The 24,853-nt window shown below is 36.6% G+C and overlaps 3 protein-coding genes and 1 non-coding gene across 6 annotated transcripts in view; all 4 read left to right on the top strand.

Moving 5' to 3' along the window:
* Positions 1–474: 474 nt before the first annotated feature.
* On the top strand, positions 475–4,154 carry mlh3 (mutL homolog 3 (E. coli); the record flags this gene model as incomplete). The annotated part of the gene is made up of 11 exons (XM_051880744.1): positions 475–619; positions 702–778; positions 924–1,028; positions 1,125–1,209; positions 1,488–1,556; positions 1,965–2,073; positions 2,210–2,369; positions 2,460–2,483; positions 3,314–3,392; positions 3,666–3,814; positions 4,016–4,154. Coding segments are annotated over 11 exons (1,098 nt in total), but the record flags the coding sequence as incomplete, so codon positions are not given.
* An 86-nt stretch (positions 4,155–4,240) lies between these two features.
* On the top strand, positions 4,241–11,184 carry kansl2 (KAT8 regulatory NSL complex subunit 2). 2 transcript variants are annotated; one of them, XM_051879309.1, is made up of 10 exons: positions 4,241–4,462; positions 5,117–5,369; positions 5,457–5,635; positions 6,244–6,358; positions 6,477–6,640; positions 6,721–6,887; positions 7,846–7,936; positions 8,930–9,183; positions 10,424–10,627; positions 10,735–11,184. In XM_051879309.1, the coding sequence occupies exons 2-10, from the start codon at positions 5,119–5,121 to the stop codon at positions 10,828–10,830; spliced, it is 1,521 nt and encodes a 506-aa protein (XP_051735269.1). In that variant the 5' UTR covers positions 4,241–4,462; positions 5,117–5,118; the 3' UTR covers positions 10,831–11,184. The 2 variants fall into 2 exon arrangements, with proteins under 2 accessions (XP_051735269.1, XP_051735270.1); XM_051879310.1 differs by having other exon boundaries at positions 4,325–4,462; positions 5,091–5,369.
* Positions 8,699–8,839, top strand: LOC127505613 (small nucleolar RNA SNORA2/SNORA34 family). Its single transcript, XR_007927754.1, has one exon. It is a non-coding gene; the product is annotated as a small nucleolar RNA SNORA2/SNORA34 family (small nucleolar RNA).
* Positions 11,185–12,093: 909 nt separating the features above from the next.
* nckap5l (NCK-associated protein 5-like) overlaps positions 12,094–24,853 on the top strand; it is a 30,552-nt gene continuing 17,792 nt past the window's right edge. Inside the window, exon 1 of one of the 2 annotated variants that reach the window (XM_051879305.1) lies at positions 12,094–12,344. The gene's annotated coding sequence lies outside the window, so the exon portion shown is untranslated. Of the gene's footprint in view, positions 12,345–23,324; positions 23,575–24,853 lie in introns of those variants that run through there. The other variant, XM_051879306.1, reaches the window with a different exon arrangement.

Raw genomic sequence — 24,853 nt, 5'->3', positions numbered from 1 at the left:
TGGATCATCTGGAACTTTTGATTCAATTGTTCATGATTCTTCTAAAGACTTTCCAGTCTTGGATCTGATTGAGCAGGACAATACCTTCAAGCAAGCAACAATACCTTCCTCTATTTTAGAAGACTCGCATCTCTGCAACAAGAATGTGACTTCCTTTTTGGGAAGTGTGAGCCGTGTTGATGAAGCCAGCGTAACCTCTCAGCATGATCCTCTGTGCAGCGACACAGGAAATGAAGGTCAGACTACAAATGAAAGTGTTGAAACAATCCCAATGTCCAGCAGCTGGCTGGCTCATTATGACAGTTGCTTAGGAAAGCTGGTTTACATAAACCAAGTTACAGGGCTCAGCAAATATAACTCTCCTCCTGTGGAGGAGACTCAAGTGCCATGTACCACAGATGTCACTAACATGGCAGTCAGTGTTATTTCAAAAACAGGTGGGAGAAATTCAGTTAGACGTTTTTGGATCACTAATGTACAGATATTTATATTATAATTGGCTTGTCTTTGCTCATAGGATTTGAGTACAGGTGTTATCCATTTCACACAGACATTGTACTTCCCTTTCTGCCCAAGCCCAGAGCAGAAAGAGCTCTTAACTCAGGGACAGACAGCAGAGGTACAGCTCTAGACTGACATCAGGACTGAAATCAGCTTTTTAGTGCACATTAACTAATTGTTTTTCTTGTTACTCTTTTAAGAGGATGCCCAAGGTCCCGATTCACTGTCGACTTTATTCTCAGAATGGAGTAATCCAGTGTTCATACGGCCTCCAGAGGTATAAAGACTACTGGTTTAATAAATTAAATCATTTAATGATTTTTAATGCAATTAAATCTATTTAAAACTGTTTTTAATTAATGTTGTGCTTTTTTAAAAATATTCTAATTAATTTGGCTCACACTAATAATTATTCTGAAAAGGTTGCTGTGGATGTAACCAGCGGTCAAGCTGAGGGTCTTGCTGTAAAAATACACAATATTCTTTTCCCCTACCGGTTTACCAAGAATATGATCCACACAATGAGAGTAAGTATTACCCATCTACTCTTTTTGTGCACTGAGGAACTGACACTTACAATGGTAAAAATTAATCTAAGATTATTTATTTATTTATTACCTCAGGTCATCAATCAAGTGGACAAGAAGTTCCTTGCTTGTTTAATAAATACAACAGAGCAGGACATCTCTGAAAGCAGTACAAATGAAGGTACCATGGTCTGAAAATTGTTACATTGAATAGTGTGATAATGTCCTAAACCAGGGTTCCTCAAATCCAGCCCTGGAGGGCCACTGTTCTGCAGAGTTTAGCTCAAACCACGATCAAACTCACTTACCTGCAATTTTCTAGTAACTCTGAAGACCTTGACTAGCTTGTTCAGGTGTGTTTGATTAGGGTTGGAATTAAACTCTTGCAGGGCAGTGGCCTTCCAGGATCAGATTTGAGGAACCCTGTCCTAAACATTTGTCATTGCCTTCTACCTGCAGGAAATCTCCTAGTGTTGGTTGATCAGCATGCTGCCCATGAAAGAGTTCGACTGGAGGGGTTGGTAACAGGTAAATGGTAATGTATTGGTTAAACACCAAATCAGCATGTTAGAATGATTTCTGAAGGATCATGTGACACTGAAGACTGGAGTAATGATGCTGAAAATTCAGCTTTGCAATCACAGGAATAAATCACATTTAAAAAATATATTAAAATAGAAAGCAGAGATTTAACAGTGATTTTGTAATAATAGTTCACAATATTAACATTTTATTGTATTTTTTATCAAATAAATGTAGCCTTTGTGAACAGAAGGAACATTAAAAACATTAAAAAAATCTTACAAACCCCAAACTTATAAGAACGTAAGAACAAAACAAAGTCCGTGTAAAAGTATTAAAAAGGGCTAATAAACTTAAAGAGAGGTACATAAGGATTCAGTGTATTTTTCCCACACTGCTTGTTGTTTGATGTAGACTCTTATGAGGATGATCCAGACACACCTGGAAAAAAGAGGCTATGTTCTTCAAGTGTAACCCCACCCTTGGAGATTAATGTAACTGAGGAGGAATTGAGACTTCTGAGGTCAGTGCAGCTGTTTGAGCTGTTTGAACATTCCTGATTCCATCGTCATCTTCTGTCTGAAACATGCATGTGTGTTCAATTAGTTCTGCACCTTTGCCGAAACAAAATGCCATAAATCTCTCTTTTGTTCTTGTAGGTCTTGTCAGGCCTTCCTGAGGGGTCTTGCTTTAGATGTAAGTTTCCCAAATAGTGAGTCACTGAATGTGTTGTTGCAGAGACTTCCCACATGTTTCATAGAGAAAGAAAGCACAGAGATCCGCCGTGGAAGGCGGTCCGTAATTAAAACCATTGCAGAGGTCAGACTCAGTTCTTATTTTTTATTTATTTTTTTATTTTTTTTATTTAAACTCAGTTTAGACTCTTACACTGTATATTTTATTTTGTAGGACTACCTGCGAGAACACATTGAGGTGAGCTTGCATGTCCATACTGAATACAAATTACAAAAAACATTTAGTTAGTAATGTAATCTAATACATTACACATTTTAAGTAATATAATCTGACGACCTTTTGATTACTTTTGACCAAACTTATTTATAACATTGATTTGAATAGTATAATGTTATACCATAATAATACAAAATACAAAGAGAAAGAAAAATTATTCAATTTTTTTGTTATCAACAACATGAAGTTCATTAAAAATTACATTATGATAGAGTTTCCCAAGCTAAGGTTTGGGAAGGAACTGCAGGGGTTCATAAATTGATGAAAACCTGAAAAAAAAAATTAAATCTTAAAAAATGTTAAAGTAATTTTAAAATAAAAACAATCAAAATAAAACACTAACTAACAAAAAGATGAAATATTTTATTTGTTTAAGCTACGTGGCCTCTTAATTTTCCACGTAATTATAGTCACCTGACTAGTGGCCAGTCTGTGTGTGCAATTCCACAAAATTAGAAGACTTTCTGAACATATGTAAGCATTGGGCTTTTTTAGGAATGAAAATTTAAAATTTTTAAAATCTATGAATTCTGAATAATTCACTGCCATTTTGTGAATATTAAGTAATAATGTAATCAATAGAAAAGTAACTGTAGTCTGAGCATTTTAACACGTAATATAATATAATTACAAGTATTTCATTTTTGGAATCTGATTACATAATCTAGATTACATATTATCAGCACTGGTGATTTGCATCTAATCTGTGAACAAAATACTACAAATGGGATGTTTTTGGAGCTTGAATGGGATATATTCATGATATTTTATTCTTTTGACTCATACTGCAGCTTCTCCGCTCAACAGGAAGAGTGAGAGGAACGCTGCCTCTGACAGTACATAATGTTCTCGCTTCTCAAGCTTGTCATGGTTAGTGTTATAAATCCACCATTGAGTGCAACTTAAATGTATTCTATTTATTAACTAATAGGAAACACAGTGACTGTCTTACCCCTCTCCCCATTTTCATACAAAAGAAGCCACAATGCGTCTAAACATTTTAGTGTACACTTTGAGTACATTTAACAATTGTTACATTTTATTAGGTATTTTTAAGTATGTATGCCTAGTCATTTGCAATAATTAGCATTTTCAAAATATTCTTGTTCAAATTGAATTTAATTTATTTGTTTATCTTAACAGGAGCAATTAAGTTCAATGACATTTTGAGTAAAGAGGAGTGCTGTAGTCTGGTGAGCTCGCTCTCCTCTTGTCATCTTCCTTTCCAGTGTGCTCATGGAAGACCTTCCATCGTCCCTCTGGCAGATCTTCACCACTTAGAAGATCAACAGGTATGTTTCAGCTAATCTTCAACAAAATTAGTTTTGTCTGTGCGCTTTTTGCTGGATTTTAAAAAGGTTTGAATATCATAAATGCTGATAAGCATAGTATTGTCAGCCGTAACCCATCATATATCCTGTTTTTTTTTTTCTTTTTTTCCATTTCGTATTTTCTCTGATATTTTGTATGGTTTCATTTTTATATCCCTACAGGATCTTCCCAAACCAAATCTGAGGAAACTGAGAAGGATGTACAAGTCATGGCAGCTTTATGGAAAAGATCAATCTCTTGCACAAAGCAAAGCATGAATTTATATATATATAACATTTTTGAATTAAATTATTTATTTTAGAGGCCGTCTGTTTCTGTTTATTTGCTGGACTGCTTTTATTTTGTTACACATTTGGCGCATAGAGTTGCTGCCAACAACAACTGCTCTGGGATATTGTAGCCAATAATAAAGGACTATACTCGATCGTGAAGTATTGTCCTCGAATCAAATGGTTCCTTACAAGGTTGTGGTCCAATCAACGTAAACGTAGGAGGGCGCTAAAATGGATGACGTTCCTACACAGAGCTCATTGTTAGTACATTGCCTTGATCGGTGGAAGGGGCAGCAGGAAGATCTCACATAAACGTTAACAAGTATTACTCCATAGGTGAGTTTTCACGTAGAAATTATATATTATAACGTACAAAAACAGTTTTAGACTAAAACGATGGTATATATTGATTAATTATATCAATTTTGGTGAGTTAAAATAAAGAGTATCTTATCCTCCCAATTCAAAGATGGCCGAACAGCAGCACTGACGTATGAATTTGGCGCTTCTGCATAAAATTAAAATGTCAATCTTATGATCTCTGATAATGTTTAAAAGCTCGCAGCTTCTGCAATGCTAACGTTACTTTTTATTTTACAAATGCAAAGTTAAAGAATTGATTTATACGACTGCTTGAATGCTCTTGACGATTACCCTATATCCCACATGCTTTAACGGGATCTGAACGAATCTCGTGTGCTGATGTACAGTAAAGCCTTAACGTTACTATGTTACGTTAACATTTTTAAACGAGTTCTTGTTTATCTTTAGTAGATGTGCATAAACAAATTGTTTGCTGCATTTTGGACCTTTTTGGCCACTTTATTTATATACTGTCATGACAATAAATTGCATTTATTCATGACATGTGGTCTGTATGGACTGTAAGTATCAGTCATGGAAAACTCTGATGAATGACTGGAAATTCAGAGGACCTGAATTATGGTGTTTGTATTTAATTTAGTTATGTTGACTTTATCACTGCATCAGTGATGAACAGGATTCGGATCCACGTGCTGCCATCCAGCAGAGGTCGAGTGACTCAAACTGCTCGCTCTCAAGAACCTCAAACCTGCTCCTTCACCCAGAGACCCTGTTCACAGCCTCGTCTGGAGGGCCTGGAGTTCTGCATCAAACACGTACTTGAGGATAAAAATGCTCCCTACAGGCAGTGCAGCTATGTTTCCAACAAGAATGGCAAGCGCTGCCCCAATGCAGCCCCAAAACCAGAGAAAAAAGAGGGGTGGGTGTGTTTGTTTACTCCCTTAACATGGTTAAGAAAGTACTTGCTACAGATATTTGATTGTAATGTTGTTTTTCTTTCTGTTAGGGTATCGTTCTGTGCTGAGCATGCACGCAGAAATGCTTTGGTTCAACAAGCTCAAATGCGGAAGGCATCTGCTTCTGGACCATCACCTGAAGTTTTACTCTCTCAGCTCAGCGGCTATAGCCGGCCAGAATCTGGAGCTCACAGTCAGGAGGGCCGAAGTGAAGCTAGTCGCATACTAGGTGAGATCTAACTTGCTTCAAATTGTGCTGTTACTTGCTTTTGGCTGCGTAGTCATCTGGATGTGAAATCTCTGGATGTGATGCAAACAAACGTGTGTGTGTGTGTGTGTGTGTGTGTGTGTGAGAGAACTGATAACTAAAGTGACTCCAAATTGGTTGCTGCTCCAGAGAAAATTACCGTCAGTGAAATCAACAGAGTTAAATGGGGTTTAAGCAACAAAAGACCCTATTATGATATGGTTAAATTCTTCTTTTAAACAGAATGCAGCTATTTTTGCTTATTAAATTATATTTTCAGTTTATATTTTAGATTTTATTCCTGCTGATTTTAAACTTGCATCGGAGGATACTGACTAATGGTTTATGCAATGTATTATTTTAATGTAAAAATTTTTTTTTTTTTTTTGTAATGTTTTCTCTAATAACTCTATACATGTGATTTTTACGGTGAGATATTGTGCCATTTAAACATTTATTTTTTTACTTATTTAAACAGAAATACAAAAATGTTATGTTTTACTATTTGACAAAAATTCATGTTTAATAGATTTGAACATAACAGAATAAATATGTTGATGTATTTTGTCTGTATTTATTTCCTTGTATAGATGAAGAGAGTTGGAGTGAGGAGGAGCAGGATCCAATTGTTTTGGATCAGACGTGGAGAGGAGACCCTGACAGTGATGCTGAAAGTCTTGATAGTGACCATGAAGACCCTTTAAAGTGAGACATTACATTTATTTTTCTCATCTGCTTTGTCAAAATCAGTTTTAATAAATGAATGCCACCTAAGATGTCAGTTGATGAAGTGTGTGATTTTTTTTTTTTTTTTTTTCTATAGGCATGCGGGTGTTTACACAGCAGAGGAAGTGGCGCTCATCACACGTGAAAAACTAATCAGACTTCAGTCCCTCTACATAGACCAATTCAAACGTCTGCAACACTTATTAAAAGAAAAGAAACGACGCTACCTGCATAGCCGCAAGATTGAGCATGAGACAATTGGTAAGGCTGGTGCTGTCATTCTGTGGTTGCATTCATGTATTCAGTCAACATAATATAATATAATCAATTTTGTGATACAGGGAGCAGCCTGTTAACAGGTCCGGAGGGGCTGTCCATGAAGGAACGAGAGAACCTGAAAAAATTAAAGGCTCTGCGGCGTTATCGGCGTCGTTATGGCGTGGAGGCATTGCTGCATCGCCAGCTCAGAGAGCGAAGACAAGCGATTACTGAGGGAGGCACGCCACAGGTATGGATGGACTTTCTAGTAACGTCTAATGGTTTTGTTTCTCTGTCTTAAAGGGATAGTTCACCCAAAAATTAAAAATGATCCCATGATTTACTCACCCTCAAGCCATCCTAGTTATTTATGACTATTTTCTTTCAGACAAACACAATTGGAGATATATTTAAAATATCCTGGCTCTTCCAAGCTTTATAATGGTACTGAAAAAAAAAAAATGCATCCATCCATCCATCATAAAAATAATCCATATGGCTCCAGGGGGTTAATAAAGGCCTTCTGAAGCGAAGCGATGGGTTTTTGTAAGAAAAAATATCTAAATTTAAAACTTTATTAACTATACTAACTAGCTTCTGGCAAACGGCCGTACGCATCGATTTGCAGCGGAAGAATAATCCCTGACCTGACGCATGACGTAATGACGAACGAGGAAACGCAGATGATAGAGCAAAACACCCGTCACGAATTGGTCTAAAACGAGAAATTTTAAAGAGAAATGTTGGAGGATTTCATTAGAGGATATAAGAAAAGAGGAGCTTAAGTTTGTTGCACAGTCCTTTTTGTTTAAACCTCGAGAGGCGTCTAAGCTTACGATACTCCTACATCCTCTATGGATGGATGGATGTATTTTTTGGGGCTTCAAAATCTGGCCCCCCATTCAGTACCATTATAAAGCTTGGAAGAGCCAGGATATATTTTAATGCAACTCCGATTGTGTTCGTCTGGGTGAGTAAGTAATGGGATCATTTTCATTTTTGGGTGAACTGATCCTTTAAGATGGACAATAAAAGGTTTAAACCTTTACAGACCTTTACAGATCTGAATGACATTTGATTGTCAGTGTGTCAAATGGGTGTCAGTCTAAGCCTATGTCATGCTCAGTTATTTTTTTATTAATGTCATTTGCGCATCTTTTAATTTTTTTTTTTTTTTTTTTTTTTTTTTTTTTTTTTTTTCCCCACAGGCAATGCGTTTAGGCCAGAGATGTATTTCCTTTGTGGAAGGGACACGCTGTTCAAATCAGTGTCTGCCAATGACACGACATTGCGTCTCTCGTATCCTTATTTGTTTCTTGTGTATCTATACATGTTATGTTCAGATTTCTTCTATCTATCTATCTATATATATAATAATATAGAATGTAGAATGTATACACACACTATATATATATATATATATATATATATATATATATATATATATATATATATATATACACACACACACTGTTAAAGAGTTTGGGATCAGTAGGATTTGTTTTGTTTTTTTTAAATCTTTAATGCTCAGCAAGGCTGCACTTATTTGATTTAAAAATACAGAAAAAGCAGTAATTGTGACATTAATACAGTTGTTTTCAAATTAAAAACTGTTTTCTATTTTAACATATAATGCAATAATAATGTAATTTCTACTTGAATGAATTTTCAGCAGCCATTACTCCAGTGTCACATGATCCTTCAGAAATCATTCTAATATGCTGATTTGGTGCTCAAGAAACATTTCTTATCAATGTTGAAAACAGTTGTGCTCAATATTTTTGTGTAAACGTTTGATCAGATTAATATGTCCTTGCTGAACAAAAGTATTAATTTCTTTAAAAAAATCTTACTGACTTCACACTTTTGAACAAAAACAAACAAACAAAACAAAAAAAAAAAAAAAAAAAAAAAATATATATATATATATATATATATATATATATATATATATATATATATATATATATATATATAATATATATATATATATATATATATATATATATATATACACATACATACATGCATGCATGCATGCATGCATGCATGCATGCTCTTGTAGCCCTGAATCAAGGCCTGCAGCTTGCTGTAGCTGTTGGTTTCAAACAGTGGCTCATACAAAAGTCTTCTTATGGTCTGTTGTGGTGACTTCCCAGAATCATCTAATGGGTGAAGTCTATTCAGTTTGAAGGAACAGTTCAAGTTCTCCACCTCTTCCAGCCTCCCATATCTTTGACATTTAAAAGTTATTTCCCCAGTTCTCCTTATCTCCTTAACCCTTCACAATAGACATTTATCAAGATAGTAGCCAAGTATTATTCAAGATGTGCCCTGGTCTGAAGGACGTTCCATGTGATCGGCCTGTGCACATGGGACAGTCGGAGGAGCCCCGCTGTCCTCTGCACCTGTCTCTGCCTCCACCCATGTACCAGCCTGAGCAGGAGTCTCTTGCCCCGGAGCAGCTGGCGTCTGCGCCCACAGACATGTACCTCAGTGCTGCAGAGCTCCAGCCTACAGAAAATCTACCTCTGGAATTCAGTGATGTATGATTTGTGTTGGTTTTTCTCATTAAAACAAAAATTGCTGTGTGCAATTGCTTTCCTCATGTGTTTTAGCACATCCCTTCACACAAAGTTTTGCATTATCAGAATAATTAACTTGGCAATCTGAGCTAAATTTGTTCACCAAAACACCTTGCTCTCTCTTCAGACTTCTGAAGTATCCATCAAGTATCTACATGCCTGCTAACAGTGCTGCTCAAACATGTTCCCTGCTGTGTAAATCATATCCCATACCCTCACATGAATGAAAAGCAAATTAATCTGAATGTTGAGCAGTCATCTTCCTTTAATTTTGTGTCTGACATTTTCTGTGTGCCCACAGTAAAACCTCTCATTTAATTTCATTTTTGGAAACATCTCATTTTCCTGTTATGCTACAAACTATTTATGTGCTTTTCCGTTATTTGTTCCCACTGCCTGCTTTCAAAAACGCAAACAATATTGCAGATTTATCCATATTGCTGGATTTTAGGTGTTGGTTATATGGCTTTTAGTGACAATTCAGTGTTTAAATGTTTAGTAGAATTTTTTTTTTTAAATATACATAAGCTGGTTTCCAAAAACATGTTCACTGATAAAAGAATTGACAAAGTACTACACTTAAAACTATTTTCTACTTGTCTTGGATAAATATTTAGTTTTTTTTTTTTTTGTTTTTTTTAAATGAATGGACTTTAGTTTGAAGAAATGTGCCATTAATTGAGACATTTAAAAGAAAGTTTAAATAAGACATTATGAAAGTATTTTAAATTAATGGCAATCTAGTGGTGATTTGTACTACAATTTGCACTATTCTGAATATAAAATTGTGATTTTTTTTTTTTTTTTTTTTTTAATTGTCATTGCACAAAATATTAATACCATATCAGTTAGCCAAAAGCTTTTTTTATTTATTTATTTTTAATATAAATCTGGTATTGGATTCCTCTCATTTCCAATTTTTAGGAAAATTTTTAAGTAGGTATTTTTAAATCTTTTAAAACACTGATAATTTATTTAGCAATTTTATCCATTTTTCATACAGTACATAATTCTGTGATGCATTTAGCATTTTTTTTTTTTTTTATGATTTATTAGCTTTTTTTTTTTTTCTTAAGACAAAATAGCATAAAATATCAGCCATTGGCTGGTTATTGGCTGTAACATAAAATAGCTATTGTCGAGAATTTAAATATTGGTGCATCCCTATTCAGTGATGTAATTAAAGTTTCTTGGTGTGCAGGATCTCGACGTTGAAGATGAGGGATTGCAGTGTCCCCCGTCCCCCTTGCTGTTTGACACAGCACTCGCATTAGAGGACCAAACTATCAGAGAGATTGCTGAAGCCCCCATGGACATTCTGACCGGGGCGGAGCATGGAGATCTGGACGGATCTGCCCAAGATGCTGAGCTCTCAGAGAGAGACGAGGTGTCTGTGGAAGATGAGGTAATTATCACTGTTGCAATACGTAAACGATGCAACCTCATTGATATGTCTCTTCTTTGCAATGTAAGTGGACATTTAAGCACCAGAGCTACTGTCTTGTTTTACAGGTTGAATCTGAATTACTTGAAGCAGTTGGACAAGCAATTCCCACGCAGAATTCGTCAAAGGATTCTGACACGAAAACAACAGATGCCTTATCCTGAGCACCTTGTGACCTGATTTTCTCAGCTGTCGTACTGTTGATATTTCAAACAGTTCAAATATCTATTTAAAAGCCATATTCCGGCAGTCTGCTTTCATTGCAATTTCACCCAGCATTCTCATTACTTAAAATAGCACAATGGCTGATATAGATTGTAAGTGTCTTGTGAAACTAATGCACAGCAGTTACAGTGTATGCACATAGTTTGTGTTTTCTAAGGCAAAGGTGAGGTATGTGTTTAAGTACAGAAAGTCTCCATGCACCATCTCCACTTTTATCCAGTACATTTCTGGTTTCATATGATATTTATGACTCATACTGGGATTTGTTCACTAAAATAAACCTTTACATCTCATCTTGCTCTTGTTAATTATAATTTTGCACTCATGAAAGGAGCTCCTCTGGGACAGTCAGGGTTCCCACGGTCTCGAAAACCTAGAAGTACCAGGGAATTTTTATCATCAGAGTCATGGAAATTTCTATAGTGGATATACATGGTTCTAGTAAAATGTGTGTTTCCCAAAAGCGTGCTCCATTTAACTCTATTGGTAATGACAGAACTTGTGACCATATAGTTGGCTTTGGAAAACATTCTTTTGAGTTGGTTCTTTTTTTGATAATTCAAACTGGTTCACAGAAAGATTCATTAGCGAAATGGTCTCAAACTGTTATTTTTAAATAGAAAAACTTGTACAGTAAATGCAAATGACTGGAAAGGTCATACAAATTGGTCAAAAAGAGGAGAACCCTGGACAATGAAATGATGTCTTAATGTTGAACATTTACTAGTTGTGTTCCCTGCTTGAAAATTAAGCAGTTTGATTTGGTTGGAACATGGTGGCTGGTAAGTAAAAAAAAGATTAGTAAAAAATAACATTTTTTTTTTTTTTTAATTAAATTATCACACACACACACACATATATGTATATGTGTGTACTTTTTTTTTTTTTTAATTATATAAATTAAATTTTATACCCTCGAAGGCATAAAAAGAAAAACGGATGCTAATGATTGGCCACAACGCTGAATTGCATTTCAATCCTGACGGACAAAAATAAATAGAGTTGAAACGCTGCTTAGTCACAAGTCATGATTAATGAAATCACTGCAGATGTGTAACGAAAATAACGCGATGATACCGTAGCTTAATAAAATAAACCGCGTTAACAAATAAAACAAATAATACTAAACAAGATAAATGTGTAAGGCAAAACTATAAATGAAAACATGCTTTTGAAAATGCTACGTGGAGCACAAGATAGGGCCTTTTACTAAAAGTGGGGCGGGCAACACAATTTCAAGCCATGACATCACTTTTCCTGCGAGTGCTTTAACCTAAACACGGGAAGAGAGACGGATGGGAAGAGACGACGATAAAAGCTCTAATCAGCGGCTGGGGAAACAGATAAACATGTCCACAAGCTGTGAATTTAAAAGTACAGTTCAAGGTATTTCTTAGCGATATTCATCGGGGATATTTTCACACCTTCCGAAGCAGCACAAGGATCGCGTGAGGTAAAATCTCCTTTTTTTTCCCAGCTATCGCGCGCAGTTTGACGTTTACGTGTCAAAAGTATGCTGATTTTGCAAAATGTAATGTACTATGGACATTGTGGGGGTTTGTTGTGGTATTAAATGTTGATGTGCGCGGTGTAAGATTGGAAAGGGAAATGTGGGGCATTAGCCATCCGGCTATCTGGGACACCGGTGGGGTAGTAGACTGAGGATGCTTGTCGTGATATCCTGCTTTGCTCAGAAATGCATTGCGCTTGGCTCTTTAAATCACTAATTCTGCAACAATACAGTTTTTAAGTTGGCTTTATATACGGACCTTGCATTTTTCATGGCATTGCACAATAATCCGATTTTATCCTAAGCCTATGCATCAGTTTCCCCGGAGGACTTTGTTTTATGTAGTTAAAGCTATAGCCCTTCCTCTTTCTACAGCACGGCGAACGTGCAGCCTGTTTATAGTTACACACTTTGGCAACCCACAACTTGTGTGTTTACTTGTGTGATGAGAACGCAGACTGCATTGTAAAATTGCTAATTTTGGCAGTTCATTCTGCTAGAGACCCTAAAACAGCAACTAATTCAAGAGTAATTGAGGGTAAAAGCATGTCCCCAGCCCCTCCCCTTTAATATTTTACAGATGTTTTTCACATTTGCAAGTACCATGTTTAAAACCATGTTAAGGCTGGCTTACAACCTACAATTCTCCTACATTTTAATATTCAAGATATTTGGGAGATCTTTCAATTAGGGAAGCTTTTCTGTCTCTTAAGTTGATTTTAAAGACTTTTAAGCAATTATTGGTATTTTAAAAGGTCATTTTTTGTTGTTGAATCTCTTTAATTACTTTTTTTCTAAGTAATAAGATTGTTGAAATATTCAATTTGATCTGTGCTCTGTTTTTGGACATCTATCTATCTATCTAATTTCAATTGTTTGTATGTATTTATTTATTGTACAAAGAATCACCATTCTTTAAATAATGACAAGTGGAAGTTTAAAGATCAGAAATTAATTTTAATGAATTTTCACATATGGATGTCATTACCAAACCGGTCATTTTTTGAGAAAATTATTCCATAAGCAGTTGATTTCTTTTAAGTTAATTGACTGTTTTCTAAGTTATTAAGTCCAAGGTTTATCCATAACTTTTTACTACAAAAAGTGAAAAATATGATTAGTATTGCGTCATTACCATCACGTCATACCAAAATCTATTCAAAAGTTTAGATCCTTTTTTTTTTATTTTTATTTTTTTATATATATATATATATATATATATATATATATAAATATGATAAATGCTTAACATAGACCCATTTATTCCTACATGGTGCTCTTGGAATTTTGATGCCCAGATGGAGCGTTGCACAACCGATGAAGTAAATAATGTCCCCAAAATAGCTGACAGCAGTCGAAGGCGAGATAAACTCCAAATTGCTCAGTAAACCAAATGGCCACAAAGGACATTACAGGCAGCAGCAGGGGGCCTTGCTCCAAGTTTGCTGATAGTCATGGTTGTGTGGTAATTTTGCGAACTACTCCCATGATCACAACATTATCTTTGTGTAGCTTTTGATCTTTTTGCATGCCCGGCAGACATGCATTGTCCATAATGGGAGTCAGATGACATAGGCAAGATCACATTATTAAAGATTCCAAGACACTTAGTGAGGAATTCAGAATGTTTTCCTTGGTGAATTCACTTAAGTGATGTGTGAAAATATGAAAATGTTTCCATGGCTCCAGATTATCTGTTTGTGCAACTATATCTATCTAAACACTGTGTTTTTTTTTTTTTGTTGTTGTTTTTTTTGTTTTGTTTTTTATCCTTGCATGCTTATAGAACGCACACGTGCCAGTTTGCCCTAGGCAGTTTGTGTGAAGCAGATTTTCTTGTTGGATGTCTTCACTCTGCAATGCAATCACAGTCAAAATAGAAATGCAAACTTTCTTTTCACCTACACAAGTTTTTTTTGCATCCGCTGATATAACTGACTTCTGTAGAAAATTCTGTAGAAATCCTCTGACTCATTTTAAACCAGTGTAATTTGCATTCTTATATGTAATGGCTGTGCCAAAGTGGTCACGCAACTATTGTTCCCATATATACATATTTTAATAAGATGCACTGCAGCGCTATGACTGATAGCATTTCAACGCGTTACAGCTCCCACATGGCCTGAAGTTGTTACTCTGTTATGTTGTAGCCTGCGAACAGTGCTGTTCGTTGTTTTTCCAGGTTGTGGCTCATGATGTTATTCCATGGATTGGAGCCCAGAATGGTTGGGGGAGATTGTGCTTGGCCACCTGATCCTAGTGCACGGCTTAGACGCCGATCAGCTGCTATCGCAAAGCAGAGCCACATGAACCGCATACAAACAAAACCCCTGTGAAACATCTGATAAAGGAATGAAATCACACAGGGTGCTGTGGGAAAATTTAGAAATGATATATTGCAGATTCCCACCCCCCGGCTTTAATGTTTGTTGTTAAGAGGTTTTTGTCTCTTAATTTGGTGGAGCTTCAAGGCAAAACACCCCAGGTCAATAGGGTAAAAAAAATTAACTAAAAATATTTGTATTAAAAGTTTTCTGATATTTTTAAAATGGGCAACTGAGGCATTATCTAATGAAATATGCACTAATTTGCATATATTTCCTGAAGAGAAATCTGAACATTGGATAAAGCCAGGTTCAAAGTTCTTGTTTTATTTTGTTGAAACATTAGTGTCAAAGGTTTTAACAGATGGGGTTATGGATATCTCTTTATATCACTCCATAAATCAGAAAATACTGTCAACAGCCAGAAAAAAAAAAAAAAAAATTCACCATGTTTTTAGGAATAAATATGTTGTATAAAATTAGGAAAATGATATATGGATGAAGCCCTTGGTGTAAGTGCTGCTGAAGTGGAGATTTCTGACTTATTTTGAAAAAACAGCTTTTAAAGATATCTATTGTAATTGAAATCTACAGACACAAATAGATAAAGTGCAATAAAATAAACACTTAAAGTGATAGTTCACCCAAAAATACAAAGTTCTATCATCATTTACTCACCCTCAAGTTGTTCCAAACCTGCATGAATTTCTTTCTTCTGTTGAACACAAAAGAAGATATTTTTTCCATATTATGGAAGTCAATGGCGTCCACCATCAAATGTTTGGTTATCCATATTCTTCAAAATATCTTCTTTTGTGTTCAGCAGAAGAAACAAATTCATACAGGTTTGGAACAACTTGAGGTTGAGTAAATGACAGAATTTTCACAACTATTCCTTTAAGAAACATGTATTTTGGATGTTTTCTTTCCACTAGTCTGAAACAACACATTTTGAAAAGCTAAACAGCCCCAAATTGACCAGTGCACGAAAAAAGCGTTTTTGCCTGTAGTCTTTTGCATTAAGGAACCACCTCAGAAAGTAGGGAAGTGAACCCTTCCTTAAATCTAAACATGAAACTGTAGTGTTTTTAGCTTGTGCAGTTTCATCCTGCGTTTGGTCATCTAAACATGGCTCTTTGGACAATTAGGGCTGAGGCATGAAATTGGACCTTTGGCAGTGGTTGAGAGTCTTCGTCTTGCATTAGTGTGAGAAAATGGAAGCCGTCATTACCACAGCATCTTTCTTGTCAACATAAAAGGCTAAAAAGTATACTGATGGGCCAGCATTGGCACAAAGCAACTTCCTCCAGACACGCAGGGTCTCGTTTTACCCATGCTGAGTTCGGACGGCCATGTCTGTTATCAGTTTTCCCTGTTGGCGTGTTTCCCCCACCCTGCTCCTCGGGCAAACAGTTACCATGGATATGGATTGGGGGATCATATAAATGTAGAGAACTCATCAATTACTCTGGGATGCTGGAAAGATATGCCGTATACACAGCAGGGAAGTGGGCTACCATTTCCCCAAGATATTACTACTGTTTTCACAAACACTGCAGAAATTTGGATGAGAGCAATTACTCTTGCAGCATTCTCCCCCTCCAGTCTTTGTGTTTTTGAGGTGCACAGTGAGGCTTTCTTGCACATCCTTGCCTGTATTTTACACATTCATGTATATTGGTGACTGGCATGATGCTCATTTTCCTTTGTCTGGATCTGTTCATTTATTAAATTCTTATAAAATATCAAATAATTTGACTTTTTATGACAAGGTGAGGTTCAGGTTGTAAAATGTCAAGTGGTGTGACTCCCTGTAATTTAATGAATTAAAAATTCATGATAATTGTAAAAAAATTACCTTGAAAAAGATGGACGATCATATCCTTTTGTGCATGCTCACATTTCTTCAAGGTGTAAAAGGTGAAAATATATTATTTTATGCTTCATGGTTACACCACATGACATTTGTTGTCATTAACAGTGTTATTTATGTTCTAGTATTTCTTAATATTTTGAATGATTTTATATTTTTAATTTTTTTTAAAAATTTTCGTTTAAATTTTAATGTGCTTTTGTCTATATATATATATATATATATATATATATAATATATATATATATATATATAATTTATATTTAGCTTTTTAGCTATTAATTTTTCAGTTTTAGTAATTTTTTAGTACTTCAATTTAAAGGGTTAGTTCACCCAAAAATGAAAATGATATCACCATGTGTTTTAAACTAATATATAATTTTTCAACTTTTTTCCCCTTTCTTTATCATGGACACACTTCTATGTCATTGACCCGTACACATTAAGGTATATATTATTACAGTGGGTTTGTCAAGCGTACATTCCTATTACCTGTGTACTTAGGAAGTAACAGTATCTTTTGCGTTGAACAGTGGCGCTTAGAGAACCTATCAGCAGTGACCTAGTGAAAGCTATGCACCATTGCAAAAATATATGGATTTATTTTGCTTCACATTTACACTGCAGAAAAAAAAAGAAAAAAGAAGCAAACATTTGCTTTGGTTTCTCACAGTGCGCCAGTCTTCAGCTGCAACAAACATTCAATTCATAGTTTTACTCCGCGGAAATATGCTTTGGAATGTGGCCTTAATCAATTCAAGCAAACCAGGTCAATGGCACATCCTGTTTGGGAAAAGAAGGGATAAATGTGTATGATTTGGTTGGGCAGCATTGAGAGCCAAACAAACCTCATCGTCAGTGGTGTAGAGTGGGGCATTTGTACAGCACTATACATTTGATATGGCAGGGGTCCCTTTTCTCTGGCACAAAGAGGCTACAGTCACGGACCCTCTTTGAAAAGCCACACCACCACCCTGTTTGAAAGCCGGGAAAAAATGGCCTCACGTGCTTTCATTTCCCTTCTTTTTTTTCTCTCGAAATGAAAGCGTTGGTGGTTTAGGATCCTGCGACCTTTAACCCGTTAATTACGCCAACTATTCCCCTGAGAGGCTTACCAAAGCTGATGTATGTTATGTTTATGTTAAATATGCATCCTGCCCTGCGACAGGGTCATTTCTTTTAAAACACCCACATTATCAATCTGGCCCATAAGAGCGGTCCATTATCTTTGCAACCTTTTTTGGCTGACAGAATTCACATATTTATGTAGCGCAGAGGATTAATGGCAGGGCGGAAGTACATGCAGAATACATTAATACGGCTTAAATGTAGATTCTTGCGTTTCTAAGTGGACTGTGGCCACATGCGGCAGAACAAAAGAGGAAAGGTAGGGAGCTGAAATGGCTGCAGCGGCCCAGCTGGAAGGTGCCGGAGGGCATTCGCTTTGAGCCACGACGCCTGGTGTCCAGATGTTTAGTGGCTGTGTCCATGTTCACTGGCTCTGCAGTCTGCTGAAAGCCAGGCTTCATTGCACTTTACTGCAGTGCCGGCACGGGGACACCGGCTCGGCCAGCACAACTCGCATGCCAGTCTGCAAACCAAGCGTATAGCCCACTGTTTTATTATGCCGAGCTGTTTATTTTACAGTGGAAGAACATTTTTCCAGGTTTGTTATATGTGTGGCTTTTTTCTTTGTTTATCAATGGAACCCAAGCCTATTTTCCCCTCCTTCTTTTTTTTTGTGAGCATAGCCAATACAGTAACCGGTGTGACATTTAGTCAAGGTGGTAACCATGACTACAAGATTATTCTGCTTTGGCTTTACCAGATGTCCTTGTCCAGCAGATGTAGCGTTTACTCTTGTGTTTGTGACCTCCAAGTCAAATTTGCTTTGTCAGGCGGGTTATTTTGTCTCAGCATGTTTGTACAGTTCGTACATGTGTGGTATATTTGGAATTTAGTGTTCACGCAGATCCTTGAATTTATGTGCTTTCCATCTAGGAGGATAAATACTTTTAGATAAGTGTGATTGAGTTATTGTTTATTGGAAAAATCAAATCATGGTGCTTAATTTTTAGTGTTTACACTACATAATTGTCACTGTAATACAGAAGACAAGTTCCCCACGGGGCAGAAGGACCGGTCAGTTTAGCACATTGGCGTACTGCCCCTCCTTCGCCCCCTAGACTAGTGTCACATTTCTAAAAGGTGGATCAGCCCCTCCACCTCACATGGAGTTCAGCACATTACCGCCCATTAAGCTGTCTCACTCTCAATGGGGGCTTTTTTGCCATGAGCCTGATTTATTCCTTTTAATCCTGAGTCACCCAAATGCTTTGTCATTGACCAACTGCTGGCAAATGGAGTTGGACCAAACATTAGCAAATGTCTGCCGCGAGGATTCTTTTTATTAGGGATGCACCAGTATTAAAATTCAGCCCGATATCGATAAGCTAAATTTTCACGTGGCAGTCATTAAATATTATTTTTGTTGTTGTTAATAATACCATATGATATCATATATAATAATATCTAAAAGTAAAACAGAAAAACACTAAAAATCAATAATTAAAATCAGTAGATGTCAAATTAATGTTGTGATGCCTAAATGAAAGCATCACATTGATTTGTCATTGACAAACTTTTTAAAATTATTGTATTGATTGATTTTTCTTCAAATAAATAAATGGTGTAATTTTTTTGTTTTATTTACATAATTAAACATGGATAACTGTTCATTCTGAGATCTCCTAAAACAGTTTAAACAGTTTAATTTGGTGATATTATACTATCTATCTGTCTATCTAATCTGTCTGTCTGGATACTATAATACCTCTAAATTAATAATAATAATAATAATAATAATATATAAGCAGAAAAGTTATAGATACCAATATAAAATATACATAGGTGATCGATGCTAATTTAAAAAAAAAGCTAGGGGTGTAACAATATATCGCAATACAAAAATGCAACAATATTGTGAATAGTGACAATATCAGCAGTGTTTTAGTGTCAGTACTACATTAAAATACTATATATGATGTTCAGTATAATGTATAATAATGCAATGGGGGAATATTTGTTGGTCTTGATAATGCCAAATGTCTTATGTCTTACATTATTTTAAATATATCTAGTCAGTGACGGAGTGCAAGCATATTAGTCTAAAATAATTCTGTATTTTCAGCTTCAGAATTGTGAATATTTTTATTTTGATGTCACCATTGTCCATTGCGTTGGGTTACCAGCTCAAGTCCAAGCCTATTCATTTCCACTCCAATGTAATACCAAATTTAGCATTTTAATCAATATTTTTTGTTAACTTTTTACCATATATTTTGCAGTATCGCAATAATATTGTATCGTGAGTTCAGTATCGTGATATATATCGAATCGTGACAGGGTATCGTTACACCCCTACTAACAACTGAATGGTCTAATATATCTTACATCCCTATCTGTTAAAATATTTTCTTTTCAGTTCTCTCTGCATATTTGGAATATAATTTGGTTTCCAGGAAATTTCAGTAGCATCCTTCTCTCGTCTCCCACACAGAATCCAAGATTCCCTAATCAGCTCTATCAAATCACTATGTTGTTGTAGTTATGTAACATTTGTGAGTTCCAGATATTGCCCAGTCAGGCTCAATCAACAGTCTTGAAATGTAATTGCCTGCATTACTTCCTTTGAGATTGTCTAATTAGGCCAAATGTCCAGCTGTGTTTAAGGAGATGTAGTTCAGCAGAACTGTTACAAGCATGTTAATGTCACTTGGCACCTGAGGCTTACAGACGCTTTCAAGTGTGCTCCACTTTGCATGTCATTGCTGAGTAGTGAATTGGTAACACACTGGAAAGCCAAGACGACCTCCCAATAAGACTCTGCTCTGAATTCCTGACATTTAAGACCATCATGTCACAATGCGCCTCATTATAGATCCGGATCATTGTATGTAATGCCGTAAGTCTAACCCTCTTGGGTGTTTAGAGACGTGAAAGTGGAGTTTAAAGGATCACAATGGCCCTTTGTCCAGAAAGCTCTCACCCCTTGACTGTTGACTCCAAGACAACATGTGACCCCCTTGCATTTGGGTCATTTCATCCAATTTGGTCGACTCATGTGAAGACACTAACACTAGCTGAGGTGGAATTCCTCCTACAGACATGCACATATGAATTAGTATCTGGCAAGGGCATGATCTGAGGTTCATTCACAGTCAGGGACGAGCATTTTCAGCCCTTTGGCCTCGTAGACCAGCCCTGTAGCCATAACGCTGAGATATTTAGATAAGGTTTTAGTGCCTGCAAGAACTACTTTGTCCTTCTAGCAAAGGGATTGTTTTTTATTAGGGGAGGATTATGAGTCTACGACAATATCAAAATCTCCTCTCAGGTTACCAGTAAACATGTATACATGTGCAGTTATAATCTAGTTAGAGCGAAGTACAGTCTGTCTGTCGACGTATACATGACACAATGTGTAATCGAGCTACATTCACATTATATAGGCGCTTGGTCCAATTTCAAAACCCTTTATCCCTGAAGCATATTTTATTAGATTGTGCTGCTTTTAACCCTGTGAGAAACCTTTTAACACTCTTGAAGAAATTTTTAACAAAGTTAAACCAAATACAGTTTGAGTTTTTAGCAAAAATAGTTTGTAAAAACCTGATATAGTTTTACCATAAATTTTCTCGCCATAAAAAAAAATATCCACAGAGGCTGGCATGCCGTTGAAAATCAATCAAACAAACAAAAATCCGACTGAAATTAAACTTCTAAAGTGCATTGTAAATACACTTAGTTTGTCCATCACAGGTAATGTACATAGCTTTATATATGATGTGCGAAATTACATATTTTCAAAATCAACTAGTCTGTGGGTTACCTTAAGCTGAAAGAATAGATCTCTTGTCTGCATTCCGCTCTGGCTCGTGAACTGTTTGTGTGATATAATATTCATCATCAATGCAGTCTGCTGATGTCCGCGCATTACAATATGTTAATTGCTATAGGCTACTCTTGACAATGAAAAAAGTTTAAAGCCTGTACAAATACTAGATATCATGAAAAATGGAAATAATTGGGAATTGTGTAACAAATATTTACACATTTCATTTATCTATTAAAACTTTTGTCATTTTGCATGCTTAACTGTTTCCTTTTTTAATTATATGATGCCATGAGTGTTGCCAATTGCTTTCAGCTGAAAGTAGCTAAAACTGGTCGCTAGATGACGTCATACTTGCGAGTCCACTGATCTATATTAATATAATCTCGGAATCTAGATAAGGTTTGTCCAAGAAGTTGCTAGATTTGTCGTTAGGCTTTTGAAAAAAGTCTCATAACGGGCGGGGAAGTTGCTGAATCTAGCTATAAAATCACTAAATTGGCAGCACTGGATGTCATTACGTTGCTGTCTTGACGTCGGGAACGTCAAGAACATGCAGTAATATCAGATAACTTAATCCAGATATTTTAATCAAATCCGCAAATTCGTTTGAAGAACCAAATTAGCCAGAGTTTCTAAACGATCACGATTAGATCTGGCATCTGTCAAATCATCTCAAATGTATTAAGTGAGGTACGAAGAACGGACCTCTGAATGAAACTGAACATTGTTTTCTAAAAGTTGGACTTTTTTTTTTTTTTTTTTTTAATGCGACATCATTTTAAATTACCCGTAGTCTTTTTTTTTGTTTTGTTTTTTTTGTTTTTTTTTTAGGCCCCATCCACACGGAGACACGTTTCTGTGTATACGCACAAATTTTGTATCGGATAGGCGTTTTGTCCACACAGATCCGGTGTTTTCGGAAGGTGAAACCGCTATTTTTTTTTAAACCAGGTCCCAGAGTGGATAAATCTGAAAACGCCACCTTTGCGTTTTCGTGTGTACAGCCAATCCGTATATTTTGTGAAATGATGATGTCATCACCCCACGTGTCGACCCTAGTCAGTCACCGCTAACAGCACAAAACAGCAACAACAACAATAATAGTGTACTAAATGCTTGTGTTCGTGCTGCAGAAGCTACCGAGCCTAAAGCTTTATTAAAATAAAGCTTTATTTCGAAGCTTTACTAAAGTTTGTATACAGCGCGCAAGGTTTACGCGCATGCTCCAAGTCTTATTCTTTGTTTTTAGTGTATCTCTATTGCAGAATTACAGCACCACATGCTGATCTGGCATGTATACTACATCGTTTTGAGTCATTTCAGTGGTTTCGTGTGTACGCAGATATTTCTTGAGACGTGGGGGGAAAAAAAGATCAGATAGGGTAAGCTCTGGCTTTGTGTGGACGTAGCCTTAGTCACTTGGTCATGGTGTTATTTATCCAGGCCAGGTTTTGATCATGCAGCTCTACATTGACTTCCACAGTATCTGCGGTTGCAATCCAATCAGTGCAAGTCTGATAAAGCAGTCTCAATCCTCTTAGAAAAGAAGCTCCTGGTCCTTGACAAGGGGCCGAGTTGCCCGGGTAACTCCATTTTTTTTTCTTTTTCTTTCTTTTCTTCCCCCTGCGCCTGTTCGGATATCCGTCCTTGTCCTCATCTTTGTTTCAGGGTGCCTTTTTGAAATATAACCCCCTCTATTTTTATGGCCTATCCAGCAGTTGTAGGGTTAATGTTTAGCTGCAGCCGTTGGAGGAGGGAGAGACACTCAGAGGAGAGGTGGGGGGCTGGCCCACAGCTGTTGTAGTAGGCTGGGTCTATTGGGGTAGGATGCCTGCCTCACACTCCCTTGAACAATGGGAGGACATGGAGGCCACTGCAGACGGCAGAGACAGTTTCCTCGCACTTGCCTAAAGACAGGCACTGTACTACCACAGTAACGAGAGGAGGATTTCCTCGGAGGAACGCTAAAATATCGCAAAAGGGTTTCTTTGTGGCGTTTGCGGATCCTGCTCCTGTGTCTCACATTTGCCTTGCATGGGCTGCACTGAAACGTCTGGGATGCTCTGACTGGAATTAAAGGTAATTTTATGCATAGCTGTTTGCAACGCTGGTTTTTAGCCACGGTCGATTCCCATCTATATGTTTCTTGTTGTATTTCAGTTACTTGTGTTAGTAGGCACTTTGTCAGGAGTGTGTTTCGTGATCAGATTTGGCTTAGTATGGAACAACTATGCATTTTTCCCTTGGCAAACTGTTCTGCAGCAGACTATACTATATATTTTTCAACATTACCTTGCTGCATTAACGTTTTTTAAAGCTTTATGTAGGTCACAATGGCATTGAGCATCATTTCCGTATGCTATTCAATCAAAACGTTTTGCTTAAGCCGGTGTAGTGTGCCGAAATGACCCATACAAGTTTTCCTTGTCATGAAAAACAGCTGATGCCATTTTTAAAAGGACTATCAAAAAGTCCATTTCATCGCCATCTAGTTCGAGAAGCAGTTGCGTGCTAAAATGTTAATAAGCACAAGTCTGTTTGCATTGGATCAGGGACAACATGGTTTACATCCTTCAGTGTGATGTCTGAAGGACTCATTGTTTGGGTTCGAGTGATCACCTTATTTAACTCAAAGCCAACTGTAAGTAATTGAGAATTAGGCTGGAGTTCATTTACAGTTAGTCTGCGAATCAAAGTAGTCCTTGAACAAGCTGAAGCTTTTGCTTAGTCTTCATTTAGGTGTGTTTAGGTAGCTCATGCTGCAGTCAAGGCCGTGTAGACGGAGACAACGTACTTTGTGTAGATAGGTGCACTGCTGCAAAGGAACAACAATAGTGCATGAGTCTGCAGATGGCTGCGTGGTAACTTTGCTGAAAGCTACAAAGTAACATGGCTTACCTTTCATGTTTGGAGCAAAATGGAGGACTAGACAGTCCATAAACATTTGGGGGGCCTTTGCTGTCACTGATGCGACAGCTAGAGCGAGTGGACGAAATAATCTTTAAAGCACACAGAAAATTGCAATGGAAATCTTTACCCCAGCTGCATAAACCTGCATTATTAAAGATTTTATATATTTAATGCCACATTCAGGAATAGAAGCTCCCTCGCCATACTTCAGAGACTCTTTATCCCCGGGAATAATTTACATCAAAGAGAAAAAATAATGCCCTTAGGGACTTGATGGAATGTCTATATGTTTGTTTGCTTTTTTTTTTCTTCACAGAATGCTTTTATTCATTATAACTCTATTCAATGCATTTGTAGACTGTCTATCTCCTCTCCTGGTGTGATTGATCATTTTATCAGCTCGTAAATCATGCGAACAGATCAATAATTGGGTTATGAAGGTGTCTGA

The sequence above is a fragment of the Ctenopharyngodon idella genome, chromosome 22 (assembly GCF_019924925.1).
Source record: "Ctenopharyngodon idella isolate HZGC_01 chromosome 22, HZGC01, whole genome shotgun sequence".
In the NCBI taxonomy this organism is placed as follows: domain Eukaryota; kingdom Metazoa; phylum Chordata; class Actinopteri; order Cypriniformes; family Xenocyprididae; genus Ctenopharyngodon; species Ctenopharyngodon idella.
The sequence above is the reverse complement of the archived record's forward strand: the minus strand, read 5'-3'. Positions and strand labels throughout refer to the sequence as shown.